The 16,146-nt window shown below is 55.0% G+C and overlaps 1 protein-coding gene across 14 annotated transcripts in view; it reads left to right on the forward strand.

Annotated features, from left to right (window-relative positions):
• Positions 1-14,682, forward strand: part of MED12 (mediator complex subunit 12) — a 22,613-nt gene extending 7,931 nt beyond the window's left edge. Inside the window, exons 18-46 of one of the 14 annotated variants that reach the window (XM_029240637.1) lie at positions 287-405; positions 595-738; positions 1,177-1,340; positions 1,540-1,671; positions 2,101-2,328; positions 2,506-2,650; positions 2,824-2,944; positions 3,307-3,408; positions 3,497-3,622; positions 3,874-4,049; positions 4,230-4,409; positions 5,483-5,554; positions 6,004-6,137; positions 6,306-6,467; positions 6,758-6,869; positions 7,029-7,118; positions 7,611-7,720; positions 7,953-8,088; positions 8,356-8,517; positions 9,517-9,891; positions 10,082-10,265; positions 10,421-10,626; positions 10,784-10,858; positions 10,951-11,005; positions 11,081-11,168; positions 13,086-13,326; positions 13,737-13,850; positions 14,026-14,107; positions 14,328-14,682. In XM_029240637.1, coding sequence (XP_029096470.1) covers positions 287-405; positions 595-738; positions 1,177-1,340; positions 1,540-1,671; positions 2,101-2,328; positions 2,506-2,650; positions 2,824-2,944; positions 3,307-3,408; positions 3,497-3,622; positions 3,874-4,049; positions 4,230-4,409; positions 5,483-5,554; positions 6,004-6,137; positions 6,306-6,467; positions 6,758-6,869; positions 7,029-7,118; positions 7,611-7,720; positions 7,953-8,088; positions 8,356-8,517; positions 9,517-9,891; positions 10,082-10,265; positions 10,421-10,626; positions 10,784-10,858; positions 10,951-11,005; positions 11,081-11,168; positions 13,086-13,326; positions 13,737-13,850; positions 14,026-14,107; positions 14,328-14,371 — 4,079 coding nt within the window. In that variant the 3' untranslated portion in view covers positions 14,372-14,682. The other 13 variants (XM_029240636.1, XM_029240638.1, XM_029240639.1 and 10 more) reach the window with 13 other exon arrangements.
• Positions 14,683-16,146: the final 1,464 nt, after the last annotated feature.

A 16,146-nucleotide genomic window follows, 5' to 3' on the forward strand; every position in this document is an offset into this window, starting at 1 on the left:
CCCTCTCCCTTCCCTCCCTCAACCTAGCACCTCCCTGTACGTATTCCTCTAAGGTCCACATAGTCTGTGGTCCTCCAAACCTTTGCTTCACTGTCCCCTTCCCTTCATCCCTCCCCGCCCCTTCCTTGACCCTCCCTTCCCATCTTCCCTCTTCCTTCCTTCCCTCTCTCCCTCCCTCCCTTCCTTCCCCTTGCCCCCCCCAATAGCCTTCTCTCCATCCCCCCCCATCCCCAGTCACCTAGTTATCTTCCCTGTCCTGACTGGTCCCTTTCAACTGTCCCCTCAGGTGGGGAGGATGGGCAGAAGCGGCGGCGCAACCGGCCTGAAGCCTTCCCCACTGCCGAGGATATCTTTGCTAAGTTCCAGCACCTTTCGCATTATGACCAACACCAGGTCACAGCTCAGGTGAGGGCCTAAGTCCAGCCCCCTTCCCACATTCCGGCCTCCTTGTCCCGTTTTCCTTTCCTCCTTGTCTTTTTTCCCCCCTCAGGCAGGCTAAGCCTCCTGGTCTCATCCCCTTCCACCATCCTTTCCTGCTTCCTTGGTTTTTCCCACCTCTCTCCATTCCTGTCTCACTCCCACTGCCCTTATTAGGTCTCCCGGAATGTTCTGGAGCAGATCACGAGCTTTGCCCTTGGCATGTCGTACCACTTGCCTCTGGTGCAGCATGTACAGTTCATCTTCGACCTCATGGAATATTCACTCAGCATCAGTGGCCTCATCGACTTTGCCATTCAGGTGGGGAAGCTGGGGAGATGAGGGTGGAGGAAGGAGTTTGTGCTGTACAGGGTCATAAGGACAGGAGGAGGGGCTCAAGCCAGTGTCCCAGGCTGTTTGGAGGGACCGAAAGACTAGTGTGGGGGGAGTGGCCCATGAGCTAAGCCAGCAGGAACAGAGACTCAAGTGCTCCCTGAGGAGACCCGAGAGATGGATTAGAGCACTGGGCACAGACTGTCCTCCCATCGTGAGGTTCATAGGATTGTATCCCGGAGACTGGTTAGATCATTGACGTGGCTTGTCGTTACTAGAATAAAGGACAGTGGGATATGGCACCAGGGCCCTTCCAGGCTGAGGCAGCTCCAGCAGGAAGGGGCTCCAGTTTTCTCACAGGAAGGCGGGTTATGTGTAATACTCAAGGCCTCTTCTCAGTTGTCAACCCCGCTCACTCTGCTCTAGCTACTGAATGAACTGAGTGTAGTTGAGGCCGAGTTGCTTCTCAAATCCTCGGATCTGGTGGGCAGCTACACCACCAGCCTGTGCCTGTGCATCGTGGCTGTCCTGCGGCACTATCACGCCTGCCTCATCCTCAACCAGGACCAGATGGCACAGGTCTTTGAGGGGTAAGCAGGGCTTCAAAATGCAGGGCCCTGGTGAATGCTGGTGGAAGTGGCCTGCGAAGAACACGTGGGGCTCTCACTGTGTGGAAATGCGTGCCATTCAGGTGGGGAGGGAAGAGAGTATTGCCAAGGGATGGGAATCTTTGCGCCCCGGCCTGCCATTGCTTCAGGCACACCTCCCAACCTTGCCCCTTCGTGACAGGCTGTGTGGCGTAGTCAAGCATGGGATGAACCGGTCCGATGGCTCCTCCGCAGAGCGCTGTATCCTTGCTTATCTCTATGATCTGTACACCTCCTGTAGCCATTTAAAGAGCAAATTTGGGGAGCTCTTCAGGTAAGAGAGGTGGGAGGTAAGGGGTAGAGACTGGGACCTCGTCCCGTCTCCTTCCCATTACTGCCCCGCTCAGGAGCAGAGCACAGCCCAGGACCCTGCTGTCTCTGAAGGGTCATTTGGGGATGGTGTCCTCTGCGTGTTCTTGGTTCCTGAGAGTGGGCCTCCTTCCTCATCAGCCTTGCCTCCAGCCCATGTCTGCGGGGCCCACATTCCTCCTCCCTGCCTCCAGAGGCCCCTGTGCCTTCTTCTCACTGGGTTCCTTTCCTGCCCGGTCGGTCTGCTTTGTCCCATTTCCCCTTTTCTTGCCCTAAAGCCCCTTGTCCCTCACATTCTCCTTTTTTTTTTTTTCTTTTCTCGCCTTTCCTGACCATCCCTCTAGTTCACTAGCCCTTCCTCAACGCTGCTCTCTCCTTTCCCCCACCCCTGCAGCGACTTCTGCTCCAAGGTGAAGAACACCATCTACTGCAACGTGGAGCCGTCAGAATCCAACATGCGCTGGGCACCCGAGTTCATGATTGACACTCTGGAGAACCCTGCCGCTCACACCTTCACCTACACAGGGCTAGGCAAGAGTCTTAGTGAGAACCCTGCTAACCGCTACAGCTTTGTCTGCAATGCCCTTATGCACGTCTGTGTGGGGCACCATGATCCCGATAGGTATGGGGCGTACTGAGTGAGGAATGGGCACCACGCTCCCGCCTGATATTGGGAGGGATGAGATGCCTGGGAGGTACTGCAACCTTGGTTATGGCCGGGGTGGAGATGAAAAGTTAATGAGTCTGAGGTTTTGCCGGGAACAAGGTTTTTCCTGAGGGCATTTGTACTTTTCCCCAGGGTGAATGACATCGCAATCCTGTGTGCAGAGCTGACCGGCTATTGCAAGTCACTGAGTGCAGAGTGGCTGGGAGTGCTTAAGGCCTTGTGCTGCTCCTCTAACAATGGCACTTGTGGTTTCAACGACCTCCTCTGCAATGTAGATGTGAGACTGGGGGTGGGGGAGTGCCGGACACCGGGCATGTCCCGGGGCAGGGGTCTGCTCCCAGTAATCACAGGAGCAGAGGGACAGAGTTTTGCAGAGTGGAGGCCAAGCGCTCTGAGTAGCCGCCCTCTCTCCACACTGAGTCCTGGTGTCTGTCTGCTTTTTTCCTCCAGGTCAGTGACCTGTCTTTTCACGACTCCCTGGCCACTTTTGTTGCCATCCTCATCGCTCGGCAGTGTTTGCTCCTGGAGGATCTGATTCGCTGTGCAGCCATCCCTTCGCTCCTTAATGCTGGTGAACTACCAATCCATAACCCCTAGAATGTCTAGACCCCCCCCAGTCTCAATACACACTGGACGGTCGCACTCTGGTTGTTCAGTGTGGGGCTCCTGGTGGCACCAGAGGCCAGTCCTGTGGTGTACCTCAGGCTGGGAGGGGCGTCTTTCTAACCCTGCATTTGCAGCCCCGATCTTTCCGGTTCCTGACCCTTCCAGGTACTCCCCTTATACTGCAGAACAGTTTGCTACCCCACCTCTCCTCCAATGTTTTATCTCTTTTCGCCTGGCCTCAGCTTCCCTTTTAGCCCCTCACCACCTACAGATCCACATACAGTCCGCCTTCATCCTTTCCCCTCTGCTTTGTCTTCCTCTCTGTAGCTTGCAGTGAACAGGACTCTGAGCCGGGGGCCCGGCTTACCTGCCGCATCCTCCTCCACCTTTTCAAGACACCTCAACTCAATCCTTGCCAGTCGGACGGAAGTAAGTGACCTTGATCTGAGCCGGCCAGCCGTGGAAAGTGTGGCCACCCCACCCACACCGTTTCTACTTTTGCTTCCCCTGACTTCAGCTGTCTCCCCAGACAAGCCTACGGTAGGAATCCGCTCCTCCTGTGACCGCCACCTGCTGGCTGCCTCCCAGAACCGCATTGTGGATGGAGCTGTGTTTGCTGTTCTCAAGGCTGTGTTTGTACTTGGTATGGGGGTAGGAAGGGAGTGGTGCCAGAAGTGTGTATAGGGTGGAGCGCCAGCTAAACTACAAAGGACAGTCTTTCTCTCTCCTGAAGGTGGTCTCTCTGACCTTTGGGGAGGAGACGAGGGAGGGAAGTATATTTCTGTCCCATAGGGCAGGATCTGAGGAGTTGCTGCTTCTGTGGGTCCGGGGTGGGTCTCCACACAGCATTCGGATCTCACTCTGCCCTCCCTATCTCCTGCCTGTGAACCACAGGGGATGCGGAACTGAAGGGTTCAGGCTTCACTGTGACAGGAGGAACAGAAGAACTTCCAGAGGAGGAGGGAGGAGGTGGCAGTGGCGGTCGGAGGCAGGGTGGCCGCAACATCTCTGTGGAGACAGCCAGTCTGGATGTCTATGCCAAGTACGTGCTACGCAGCATCTGCCAGCAGGTCAGTCTCACCTTCCCCCCACACCTCCTAAACGCCGCTATATAATATAGCCCTGTTTCCTACCATGATCGCACCACCTCCCTGCCATACATCATGTCCCTCACCAACGCCCCAGTCCATCCCCCTTATTCCTAACCTGCTTACTGGTTGCCCCAGTCCCCCGATTCTCGGCTTCCTCAGGAATGGGTAGGAGAACGTTGCCTTAAATCGCTGTGTGAGGACAGCAATGACTTGCAAGACCCAGTGTTGAGTAGCGCCCAGGCCCAGCGCCTCATGCAGCTCATCTGCTACCCACATCGGCTGCTGGACAATGAGGATGGGGAAAACCCCCAGCGGCAACGCATTAAGCGTATTCTCCAGGTAGGCCAAAGCAATGGGGGTCTTGGAGGAAGCAGTGGGGCCTGAGCCTGGGGTGAAACGATGGGAACCTTGAGAGGAAAAGAGAGAGGGAGTGAAGTAGGAAGGCTTCACTCGAGGATGTGGGTGAAAGGTGGTGAGAGAAACAGCTCCAGCATGGGTTTCGAAGTTAAGCCAATATGGTCTAGACTGGAGAGTGAACTGTTGGGTGAGTGCACAGCTATCTGGAGTGGGACTCTAGCTTATCAGTGGGAGGCATAGCATCTGGGAGGCCTAGTTTTTGGCCTTGTATGTTTGGCATGTTGGTCATGGCTCTGTCATGAGTAGTAATACTACCGAAGAGCTATTACTTATCGAGCGGCTGCTTCACGTGGGGTACCATGCTCAGCACTCTACGTAGATTTTCTCATTTACTCTTTACAGCCCTGCGAAGTAGGTAAGAATATCCCTATTTGACCAGTGAGGAAACTGAGGCTTGAAGAGGTTAAGTAACTTGCCCAAGGTTCAGGAACTCACACAGCTAGGAAGTTTATGAGCCCAGTCGGTATATGAGCCCAGGTCTGCCTGTGCCCTTCCTGCCTCACCACGCTGCTGCAGACATTCATGTGACTGGAGGGTGGAAAAATAAAGCCGTTGAGGAAAAGCTAAAGGAATGAGGCCTCTTCAGCCTGGAGGAGATAATGCCAAAGAGAGATTAGCTGAGACTAGCCTTCGGGTCTGTAAAGGACTTTGAGCAGCTGGTTGGAAACAGGAGCGGCGAGCTTCAACTTCAACATCAAAGATTTAGGTTAAGCATTAAGCAGAACTTCCTGATGCTGAGGAATGTGAGGCTCTGGAACAGGAAACTGGGGAAAGATGTGAAATCTTTCCAGAACCGCTTTTAAAATAGGATAGACTTTTCAGTCATTTTGGACTATTTAGGTATGATCTTCCCTAAAGAGGGGACCTAGAGGTCCCTTTCAGACCTCCAGGCATATGTGATTCAAGTTTGTGAGAGATCAGGAGCTGGCATCAGGGTGCCGAGTGGCTGGGATGACACAGTGATGACTAGCTTGTGGGTGGGGTCTCTGTCACAGAACTTGGACCAGTGGACCATGCGCCAGTCTTCCTTGGAGCTGCAGCTCATGATCAAGCAGACCCCTAACAATGTGAGTGGTGCCCAGGCCCTCTCTTTCCCATGCTTACTTCCAGCGACACATGTCAGGGAGGCGGGCCGCCATAGAAGAACCTAGGTCCTACCTTTGGGTTCTGGAGATCAGAGAGGATGGGAAGATGGCGGACGTTTGGAGCCGATGATAAGGCACATGGGTTGGGATTGTTGGGGCTCTGAGCTGTGGGCAAGGTTGGTGGCGGTGGCCATAGAGGCTGTTTCTCTGGTCACAGCTGTAAGGAGGTATGTAAAGGAGAAGACAGTGGGGCATTGGAGAGATACTGCGAGGTGCTGGAGGACACGACACCCAGCAGAGTTGTGTCCGTTACCCTCCTATCAACCTCCATGGATGCCTTCCTATGTCCTCATCTCCCAGCTCTCCTACCATCTCTTTGCCTTTGCCGCCAGCTACCTATTTAGCACCCCTGTGCCCTTCATCCTCCTCAGGAGATGAACTCCCTCTTAGAGAACATCGCCAAGGCCACAATCGAGGTTTTCCAACAGTCTGCAGAGACAGGGTCGTCTTCTGGAAACACTGCAAGCAACATGCCCAGCAGCAGCAAGACCAAGCCCGTGCTCAGGTTGGGTAGAAACGTGTTAGGACCCATCCCCTTCTGAGTTTTCTCCTCTGGTAGTGTAAATGATTTCAGCCACCTGGAGATGCCAGGCATGTCCATCAGGAAAGGAGAGGATGGGTTGTTCCAACCTTGCCCGGCTCCTCTGTAACCCTGTGCGTGCCATCTCTCCAGCTCCCTAGAGCGCTCTGGTGTATGGCTGGTGGCTCCTCTCATTGCCAAACTGCCCACCTCAGTCCAGGGGCATGTGTTAAAGGCTGCTGGGGAAGAATTGGAGAAGGGCCAGCACCTGGGTTCCTCTTCGCGCAAAGAACGCGATCGACAAAAGCAAAAGAGGTAAAGCGGCTACGAGGGGGCCGGGATTGAGGGGTAGAAAGGAGAGGAGGCATACCCAGGGAAGAAGAAAAGTTGGGGCAAAGAGGTGAGGATCAAAATCGGAAAAATGGACAGAGGATAAGAGTGATAGTTGAGCAAGAGGCTAGATCTTTTTATTTTATTTTATTTTTTTTGAAGGAGGCTAGATCTTAAAAGAGTAGAGTCTGGGGCTCAGAGGAATGAGGTTGCAAGTCGCCTGACCTACAACCCACAGTCCTGTACTTTTCTTTTTCTTTTCCTCCCATCTCTAGCATGTCCCTGTTGAGCCAGCAGCCCTTCTTATCCCTGGTGCTGACGTGTCTGAAGGGTCAGGACGAGCAGCGCGAGGGACTCCTTACCTCCCTCTACAGCCAGGTCCACCAGGTACAGGTCTCTGGGCCCTGGAGCCGGGCAGGAGGGCAGAGAAGGATGCAGCCAAGAGGCCACTGAATCTTCAGTGTTTTCTGACAAGAACACCCTGGGTGCTTTGGCATGGAAACGAGAAGACCCCTGAGCTGTGTGTTGTACTTGTTTTTATCTTAGATTGTGAATAATTGGAGAGATGACCAGTACTTAGACGATTGCAAGCCAAAGCAGCTAATGCATGAGGCGCTCAAACTGCGGCTCAACCTGGTGAGAGAGGGAGCTGGGGAGAAGAAGGAGAGGGGTGGGGCTAGGACTGCAGACAAAGAAGCCCCAGCCCAGGGAGGCGAGGGTGAGGATGGAGGGCCCAGGCTCTTCTGGGTCTTCACGTATTAGCCCAGCTCTCCTAAAGGACGCAGGACCTGAAAGTGGTTAAGGAGACTGGATCCTTGCAGGGAACCTGCCTCAGTATCCTAGATTCTGGCTGGGCCCGAGAAGCCCTAGACGTCTATTGTGAAATGTTGAATGAGACCCTGGACATCCTTTGGTCCAACTCCATCATTTTATAAGTAAGGAGACCAAGGCCGAGAGATGTCAAGAATTAAGTCGTTGGCCTGAGATCATGTAGCAAATCATAGGTACAACTGGAACATTGACCTCAGGTGTCCCGAGACACATCCAGCCCAGGTTCTAATCTAAGCTTTCCTTAAATGCTGCACTCCGCCCCTGAGCCATCTGACTGACTTGTTGTGGCCCTGGCAGGTGGGGGGCATGTTTGACACGGTGCAGCGCAGCACCCAGCAGACCACGGAGTGGGCTGTGCTCCTCCTGGAGATCATCATCAGCGGCACTGTCGACATGCAGTCCAACAAGTAAAGCATCCCCATCCCCTCCCTCCAGTTTTGTACCCGAGAGGATCCCCTTCCCTGACACCAGGTGCACGACCCGCCGCAATCGGTGTGGCTCATACTGCGGACTCTGCGGTCCGGGGTTCCCCACACGGTTTTGGTGCCCGCTCCCTGCTCGTGTCCAACCCGGCTGTCTCTGTCTGTCTGAAACTCTTTCTCCTCTGGTTTCGCCCCCGCCCCCGGCTTCCTGCCACAGTGAGCTCTTCACCACCGTCTTGGACATGCTGAGCGTGCTCATCAATGGGACCCTAGCTGCGGACATGTCCAGCATCTCCCAGGGCAGCATGGAGGAAAACAAACGTGCCTACATGAACCTGGTGAAGAAGCTGCGGGTGAGACGAGGGGGCGAGGGCGAGGCCTAGAGGCCTGGGGTCTCAGCCCCCTATTCCCTGACCTTGCGTTTGCGGTCCAGCCTCAGTGGCATCATCCTGCCCAGAGCCCCCTACCTTTCCCTTTCACGTCCGTGTTTTCTTTGTTATTCATATGGTAAGGATTTACCGAGTGTCTTCTTCCTGCTAGCTTCTGTGCTGTCCCCTGAGACTTCCCGTCCCTCTTTTCCTGTGTCCTTGAACTCTTGTCCTGTCTTTCTGTGCCTGCAGAAGGAGTTGGGGGAGCGCCAGTCAGACAGTCTGGAAAAAGTTCGCCAGCTGCTGCCACTGCCCAAGCAGACCCGAGATGTCATCACATGTGAGCCGCAGGGCTCCCTTATCGACACCAAAGGCAACAAGATCGCCGGCTTCGACTCCATCTTCAAGAAGGAGGCATGTTCCATTATCTTCCCATCCCCTGCTCCCCGCTCCCCACCTTTGTTCCCCTTTGGGTCAGAGCCTCCCCTGCATTAACCTCTGTAGCTGCAACAGGTTTATAAGGCTCTGTGGGCGAGAGCCATCCCTGGGGTGTTGAGCTAATCACTTAATTTTCCTCACATTTCTTCTTCCCATCTTGGGAGTCTCCCTCTCTTTCCTTGGTCTCTCCCTTCACCCCTCTGCACCTCCCATCACCCCCACCCACCTTTATACGTACCACCCATTTCTCAGCACCCTACCCTCCTCTTTCCTCTGCCCCACCTGCCTCCCATACTGCTCCACCCCGGCCTGCACCCCTTTTATCCCTGCATCTCCCTCCCCCCGACCCTGTCAACCCATCTCTGCACAGTTTTCTCTGTCCCCTCTCTTTGTCAGTTACAGTATTTGTTGAGTAACCATAATCATTGTGTGAGTAGAGGGAGAGGAGAAAGAGAAGGCGGAGTTCAAAAGCCAAAGTCCGACCCGTTCATATAGCCATACTCTTCGTTCTTTTCCTGGCTCAGTGTGTCTCTGTCTGTCTTTCTGCCTGTCTTTGTCTCTCTCTCTCTCTCTCTCTCTCTGCCTGTCTCTCTCTTCCTGTTTTTCTCTCTGTCTCTGTCTCTCTCTCTGCCTGTTTTCAGTCTCTCACTGCCTTTTCTTTCTCGACCTTCCTGTTTCTGTATCTGTCTTCCTCTGTCAGTGTCTGTCTCTGTCTCTGTCTCCCTCTGCTCCCCGCCATCTCCTCTTAACTCTCTCTCCCCTGTGTGTGTGTGTGTGTGTGTGTGTGTGTTTCCGTGTTTCCGTGTGTCCGTGTGTCTTCCTTTCACCATCTTCCCTGAATCTACCCATGACTTTCTTTTTCTTTTATTGCCAACAGATACTTTTCCCTCTCCTCCAAGTCCTCAAGTTTTCCAAGTCTTCTGTCTTCTGTTTTCCAAGTCTCAACAGCTCACTGTTTCTCATTTTCCGGAGCAGGGTCTACAGGTTTCCACCAAACAAAAGATCTCCCCCTGGGATCTTTTTGAAGGCTTGAAGCCATCAGCACCACTGTCTTGGGGCTGGTTTGGAACAGTCCGGGTGGACCGGCGCGTGGCCCGCGGAGAGGAGCAGCAGCGGCTGCTGCTGTACCACACGCACCTGAGGCCCCGGCCCCGCGCCTATTACCTGGAGCCACTGCCGCTGCCGCCGGAAGATGAGGAGCCCCCAGCCCCCGCCCTGCTGGAGCCTGAGAAAAAGGCTCCAGAGCCCCCCAAAACTGACAAACCTGGGGCCGCTCCCCCCAGCACTGAGGAACGCAAGAAGAAGTCCACCAAGGGCAAGAAACGCAGCCAGCCGGCCGCCAAGACAGAGGTGAGCGCCGCTGCCACCTCGCCACAGCCCCGTCATGCCCCTTCCCCAGCCCCTCTCTCTTCCGGATGCTGTCGAGCGACTGGTTTGTGGGAGGGCTGGGGGCATCTGGGGAAGGGGTACCTTTAGAATTAGAACAGGGAACCACGTACATCCAGCTCCTGTTCCCCCCTCCTACCCCACCTGACCCCAGCCCTCTCCCCTTCCTCCTGTGCCGTTCACACAGGACTATGGAATGGGCCCAGGCCGGAGTGGCCCCTATGGAGTGACAGTGCCTCCGGACCTCCTGCACCACACCAACCCTGGCTCCATATCCCACCTTAGCTACAGGCAGGGCTCCATAGGCCTCTACACCCAGAACCAGCCACTGCCGGCAGGTGAGTGCCAGCTACTAGGCACGAGGGACTGACCCGAACATGCCTTCCGCCTGAGGGGCGATGCCACTCCTCCCAGGAGCTGTGGATGCCCGGGGCGCTGAGCAGGGCGCAGAGGGACGAAGAGCCTAAAGAGGTCAGCCTGCTCCCCTTTCCAGGTGGCCCCCGTGTGGACCCGTACCGCCCTGTGCGGTTACCGATGCAGAAGCTGCCGACCCGACCACCTTACCCTGGAGTGCTGCCCACCACCATGACTGGCGTCATGGGACTGGAACCCTCCTCCTACAAGACGTCTGTGTACCGACAGCAGCAGCCTGCGGTGCCCCAGGGACAGCGCCTTCGCCAACAGCTCCAGGCAAAGATAGTGAGAGGGGCCGTAGGGAGGGCCGTCAGGGAGAGGGGCTTTTGAGGGTCACAGGGATTGGGATCTTCACAAGGACACACAGAGTAGGAGATACAAGAAACGAGGTGGCAGAAAGCCCTTCCTGAGTTTGAGTTTGTCTCCTTTTTCCCTCTAGCAGAGTCAGGGGATGTTGGGACAGTCATCTGTCCATCAGATGACTCCCAGCTCTTCCTACGGTTTGCAGACCTCCCAGGTAAGGGCTCGAGATGGTGAGAATCAGGGAGCTTGAGGCAGGCTGCGCTGCACAGTCTTGGCCCTGACTCCGTCTCTCTTCCTTCCCTCCAGGGCTATACTCCTTACGTTTCTCATGTGGGATTGCAGCAACACACAGGCCCCGCAGGTACCATGGTGCCCCCCAGCTACTCCAGCCAGCCTTATCAGAGCACCCACTCTTCTACCAATCCTACTCTTGTAGATCCTACCCGCCATCTGCAGCAGCGGCCCAGTGGCTATGTGCACCAGCAGGCCCCAACCTACGGACACGGGCTGACCTCTACTCAAAGGTACCCAAGGGAGCCGGGGGTCGTGAAGACACACTGAGGCTTTCAATTTGGGAAAACCTGGGCCTGGAGGTGATGGGACTAGTCAGAGCTTTTGGAGGCATCAAGAACACTTATCTGGCCACCTGGCCTGTCGCCACAAAATGCCGGAGCTGGAAGGGACCCTGGCGGCCAGTGTTCTCACACCTGCTTCCCAACATTTCTTCGAGGACCAAAGAGGGGAAATCATTTATATATGACTATGAAAAGGAAAGATCGGGGGTTCATAGATGCAGTGTGTGGTAAGGAGTCATCCAGCCACTATTAGAGCAGTTTAGTGCTGGAATGGACCAGCGAACACATTCTCCCACCACGCTGAACGTCAGTCAGGCCTTAGTTAAGACTTTGGAGTCATGGCTTGAGGCTCTGCAGCTTAGGGTTGAGAACATTGCAGGTGGACCAGAAGAAAAGTCCCTTACTTAGACGTGCCTTAGGCCCACTGTGTGGCCAGCACTATGCTAGGACCAGGTGGGGTGAGGAAAGCTATTTGAAAAAAAATACAAAGTCCCTCACCACAGAGAATTTCTACTATACCTGGGGAGAGGAGACTTACTCAGAAGAACACTTAGGGAACACAGTGTTGAAAGATATAATCAGCTGTGCAGTTGGGTGCCGTGAAGTAAGTGGGAATTCAGGAGGAGTGCGGGATGATATCACCGTGGGCCTGAGTCATCAGAGAAAGTTCCGTGAAGGAGGTCAGACTTGAGTTGGCCTTTGAAGCATAGCTGTGATTTGGATTTGCGGGGAGGAGGAGAAGGAGGGGGATCCCAGGTAGAGGACGTAGCATGAACAAAGACATGGGGACCCGAGTGAGTAGGGTGGCTGGGAGGACAGGAAGGAGAAGAGCTTGGCTGGAATGTAAGACATGTGCCAGGGAAGGAGTAGGGATAGGCTGGGAGTGTGCAGGTTGAGAGAGAGCCTTGAACGTTCGGTGAGGGATTGAGACACAATCCCAGAAAGCACTCTCTTTTTTTAACAAATTTATTTATATTTTATTTATTTTTGGCTGCGTTGGGTCTTTGTTGCTGTGCGCGGGCTTTCTCTAGTTGCGGCGAGCGGGGGCTACTCTTCGTTGCGGTGCGGGGGCTTCTCATTGCAGTGGCTTCTCTTGTTGCAGAGCACGGACTCTAGGCATGCTGGCTTCAGGAGTTGCGGCACATAGGCTCAGCAGTTGTGGCTCGTGGGCTCTAGAGCGCAGGCTCGGTAGTTGTGGCGCACGGGCTTAGTTGCTTCGCGGCCTGTGGGATCTTCCCGGACCAGGAATCGAACCCGTGATCCCTGCATTGGCAGGCGGATTCTTAACCACTGCACCACCAGGGAAGTCCCCAGAAAGTACTCTTTTGATCAGGAAAGTGATGTGATGATTTGGGCGTGTTGAGAGATTAACGTGGAATTCATGGAGAGGATGCGTACGGAAGGTGACAGAAGACTTGAGACGGGCCCAGCCAGTAGCCTGTTGCAGCGAAGTACAGGTTGGGGTCAGAAAGGTGTAAGGAGCAATAGAACACAACAGTCTTCAAGACCCTGACGTGTTACTGGGGACCAACAACAGTGATATGCAGAACCACCTCAGTGGTGTCTATGGAATGCCTAGCTTGTGCTGAGACTGTGTTTCATTTTCATAAGAGAAAACCAGCTACAACAGAATTGAAAAATTCCTAACCACGAAGGTTAGGAGACACTAAAATGGGGTGTTGTCTTTGCCCCTCATTCCCCAACCTAGAAATCTGTCAGAAGCCAAAAAGGCTCTTCTGGTTGGTGACAGGAGGAGTGGATGAAATGGCCTGTTGACGTTTCTTTGGGGTCAGGGACCTGGGGCTCATCTGCACCCCCGTCTCCCACAGCCCGTGCCTCGATCTCTGCGCCTCCTTGTCTTTGTAGGTTTTCCCACCAGACACTGCAGCAGACACCCATGATAGGCACTATGACCCCACTGGGCGCCCAGGGTGTCCAGGCTGGCGTCCGGTCGGCTTCCATCCTGCCTGAGCAGCAGCAGCAGCAGCAGCAGCAGCAGCAGCAGCAGCAGCAGCAGCAGCAGCAGCAGCAACAGCAGCAGCAGCAGCAGCAGCAGCAGCAGCAACAGTACCACATCCGGCAGCAGCAGCAGCAGCAGATCCTGCGGGTAAGGCCCTAGGATGTTCGTCTGGGACCTGGGAGCCCGAGGAGGAGGGGGAGGAGGACGAAGGGGACTGGAAGTGGGAGAGGAGGAGGGGGAGGAGAGGCACAGGCTCTCCCAGGTGGTTTTCAGCACTGAATGAGGCAGTGTAAGGGCGTACTCCGGCAGGGCAGCTGGCACGTAGTGGGGGCTTAAGAAGCCAGTTCCTTCCCTCCCCCTTTTTCCGGGGGTCCTGGTGGGAGAGAGTTGGGGGTCATCTGCTTGGCGCTCCACATTTGATTTTCTCTGCAGCTCTCCGAGCGGAGAGGGCAGCGGACCCGGAGTTCCCACCCTGTGCTTCTTCCCCCATCCCCATCCCTCCACCACTGAGGTTCAGCCCCTCGCTCTCCTTAGACAGATCTCTTCTGTCTTCACAGCAGCAGCAGCAGCAGCAGCAGCAGCAGCAGCAGCAGCAGCAGCAACAGCAGCAGCAGCAGCAGCAGCAGCAGCAGGCAGCTCCTCCCCAGCCCCAGCCCCAGTCCCAGCCCCAGGTAGCTGCTGGACTCCAGCCCCGGGCTCTGGGACAGCGGCCCAGGCTGGGGACAGTGTGCAGCCATGGCGAGGCGGGAGGCAAGGCAGGGCCCTCCTCCGAGAGCTGGGGACATGAGGACGGGGAAGGAAGGGGAAGGTTCGAGTTCAGTCTTCCCCTTCCCATTTTCACCTCAGTTCCAGCGCCAGGGGCTTCAGCAGACCCAGCAACAACAGCAGACAGCAGCTTTGGTCCGGCAGCTCCAACAACAGCTCTCCAGTAAGCCCGCCTTTCTTCCCAAGGAGAGCCCCACAGAATAACTGGGGGGCCGGCGGGGCGGGGAAGGCCAAAGTAGCTGAGGTGATTGCTTCAGGCCCCGGTTGTAAGGGGAAGCGTTGCCTTCCATCCCTTCCCTCGGCGCCTGAATGGCTCTCCTCAATGCAGACCGCCGCCACCTCTGCTCGGCCTCCCACCCCTGATAATCTCTGGTTTTTCACAGATACCCAGCCACAGCCCAGTACCAACATATTTGGACGCTACTGAGCCACCTGGAGGAACTGCTTGTGCACTGGATGGGGCCCCACCCTTTCCTCTTAATTCCCAGTCCCCTTCCTGGGCTAGCACCAGTAGTGGTTGGGGCTCTTCCCTCAGGCTCCATTTTTAATGAGTTTTTAGTATTTTTGTTAATGTGAGGCATTGAGCTGTTGGGTTTTGTATATTATTTATATAGAGACCCCAGAGCTGTTGCACCCAATACACAGAGCTTCTTTGCAAAGGGAGTGTGTGAGTCTGCATGTCCGGGAAGGGCGGGCTCTCGGAAGGGTGCGGGCCGGACCAGCAAGTCAGCACCTTCATTCTGTTCAGATCATCTCCCCTGTTTACCTTCCACCCCCTAAATTTCCGAATTCTAATTGGCTTACTACCCTCTCTTTTCTCCAACCTGGCAACGTGTTAAGGGTTGGGGCCTTAGTCTCTCAGTAAGGGCAGTTCACCTTCTCAGCTAGATGGTGCGGCTTCTGTATAGTTTGTCTCCATGGGAGGATACACCGCTGGGATTGGTGGGGGGCCGCTGGGCCAGAGGAAAAGTCACTGGAACCTGATTCTCCTTCCACCCATCCCACATGCTGGGTCTTGAACAAGCTTCGGGGTGGGGGGTGACAGACACTGCTTACCCTTTTTGCCACCTTCTGTGGTCCCCCTAACGTTCCAAGTGATATCCTAGATAGAGAACTTCCCTGAGTCACATTTCTGGGATGAAACATTGCCCTCCATTGGCAAGTGTCGCCACCACATAGGTGGTGGAAGGACAGTATGGTTCTATGAGGAAGAGAAACCAGCAAAAGGAAGCACCCTTTTCTCTCTCTGCTCTGTTGCTGGAACTGCTTGTTTTCACACGACCCACCTTGGCAGTTACCCAGTGTGACCTGCTCACTCCCATTTTACAGTAGAGAAAACTCAAAACTGTTGCTCCAGGGTCACGTTTGGAACTGCAGTGGGGCCATTCTCAGCCCCCTTGCCTTCAGGTTTGGGGCCCTAGATCTAAGGCTATCCAGTAGAGCCAACTGGTTTACTACCGTGGAGTCTTCTGGTATGCCCAGGCTGGAGCTGGAAGAGGGCTAGCCCCAGCCTCATGGGTGGGTGATACCAGATGATCTGACAACTTCAGGATACCCTCCAGGTCGTAGTTGCACTCTATTACTGGGAAGCGTCAAGTGTGCTGGTAAAACCAGGAGCACCAGTCGATACCCAAGTTACAAAAAAAAAAAAAAAAATTCCCTCTTTGAGGTCCATGAAGCCCTTGCTCAGATGGGACTTACCAAGTTTTAAGAGTTGTGTACACAAGGAGTGGAACTCCCCGACAGGGTAAAGTTGCACATGATTAAAGCTTTCTTCTGCCCTGTCCTATCCTGACAGAAACATTCTGAGGCGCTATAGGGGTAGAGGCTTTGCTGGGATAAGGGACACTCAGAGGGGCTTGGGGTGGGGGGCTACTGAAACTGGACAGGTGCACCACACACAGAAACACAAGACACAAAGACAGCCAGATCTGGAGGAGAGAGACTGAAATGGTCCGACAACTGGCACGCTGACAGCCGGAGTGTGACATGCCCCAGCAGAAAGGAACAGCATTGACCTTTGGGAAAGTGACAGGATGAGGGCAAAGTGCCCCTCCCCCACACACACACCTCCTGGTTGCTGCTTGAGTGGTGCTGGTGCTGAGGAGAGGTGAGGGATGCCAAGTGAGGTGGAGGTGGGTCTTCGTGGAGTGTGACTGGGGACTCCTGCAGGCAGTGCCTCAGTTTCTCCCTTTGTTTCAA

The sequence above is a fragment of the Monodon monoceros genome, unplaced genomic scaffold (assembly GCF_005190385.1).
Source record: "Monodon monoceros isolate NGI ecotype Baffin Bay Population unplaced genomic scaffold, NGI_Narwhal_1 Super_Scaffold_22, whole genome shotgun sequence".
Classification (NCBI taxonomy): domain Eukaryota; kingdom Metazoa; phylum Chordata; class Mammalia; order Artiodactyla; family Monodontidae; genus Monodon; species Monodon monoceros.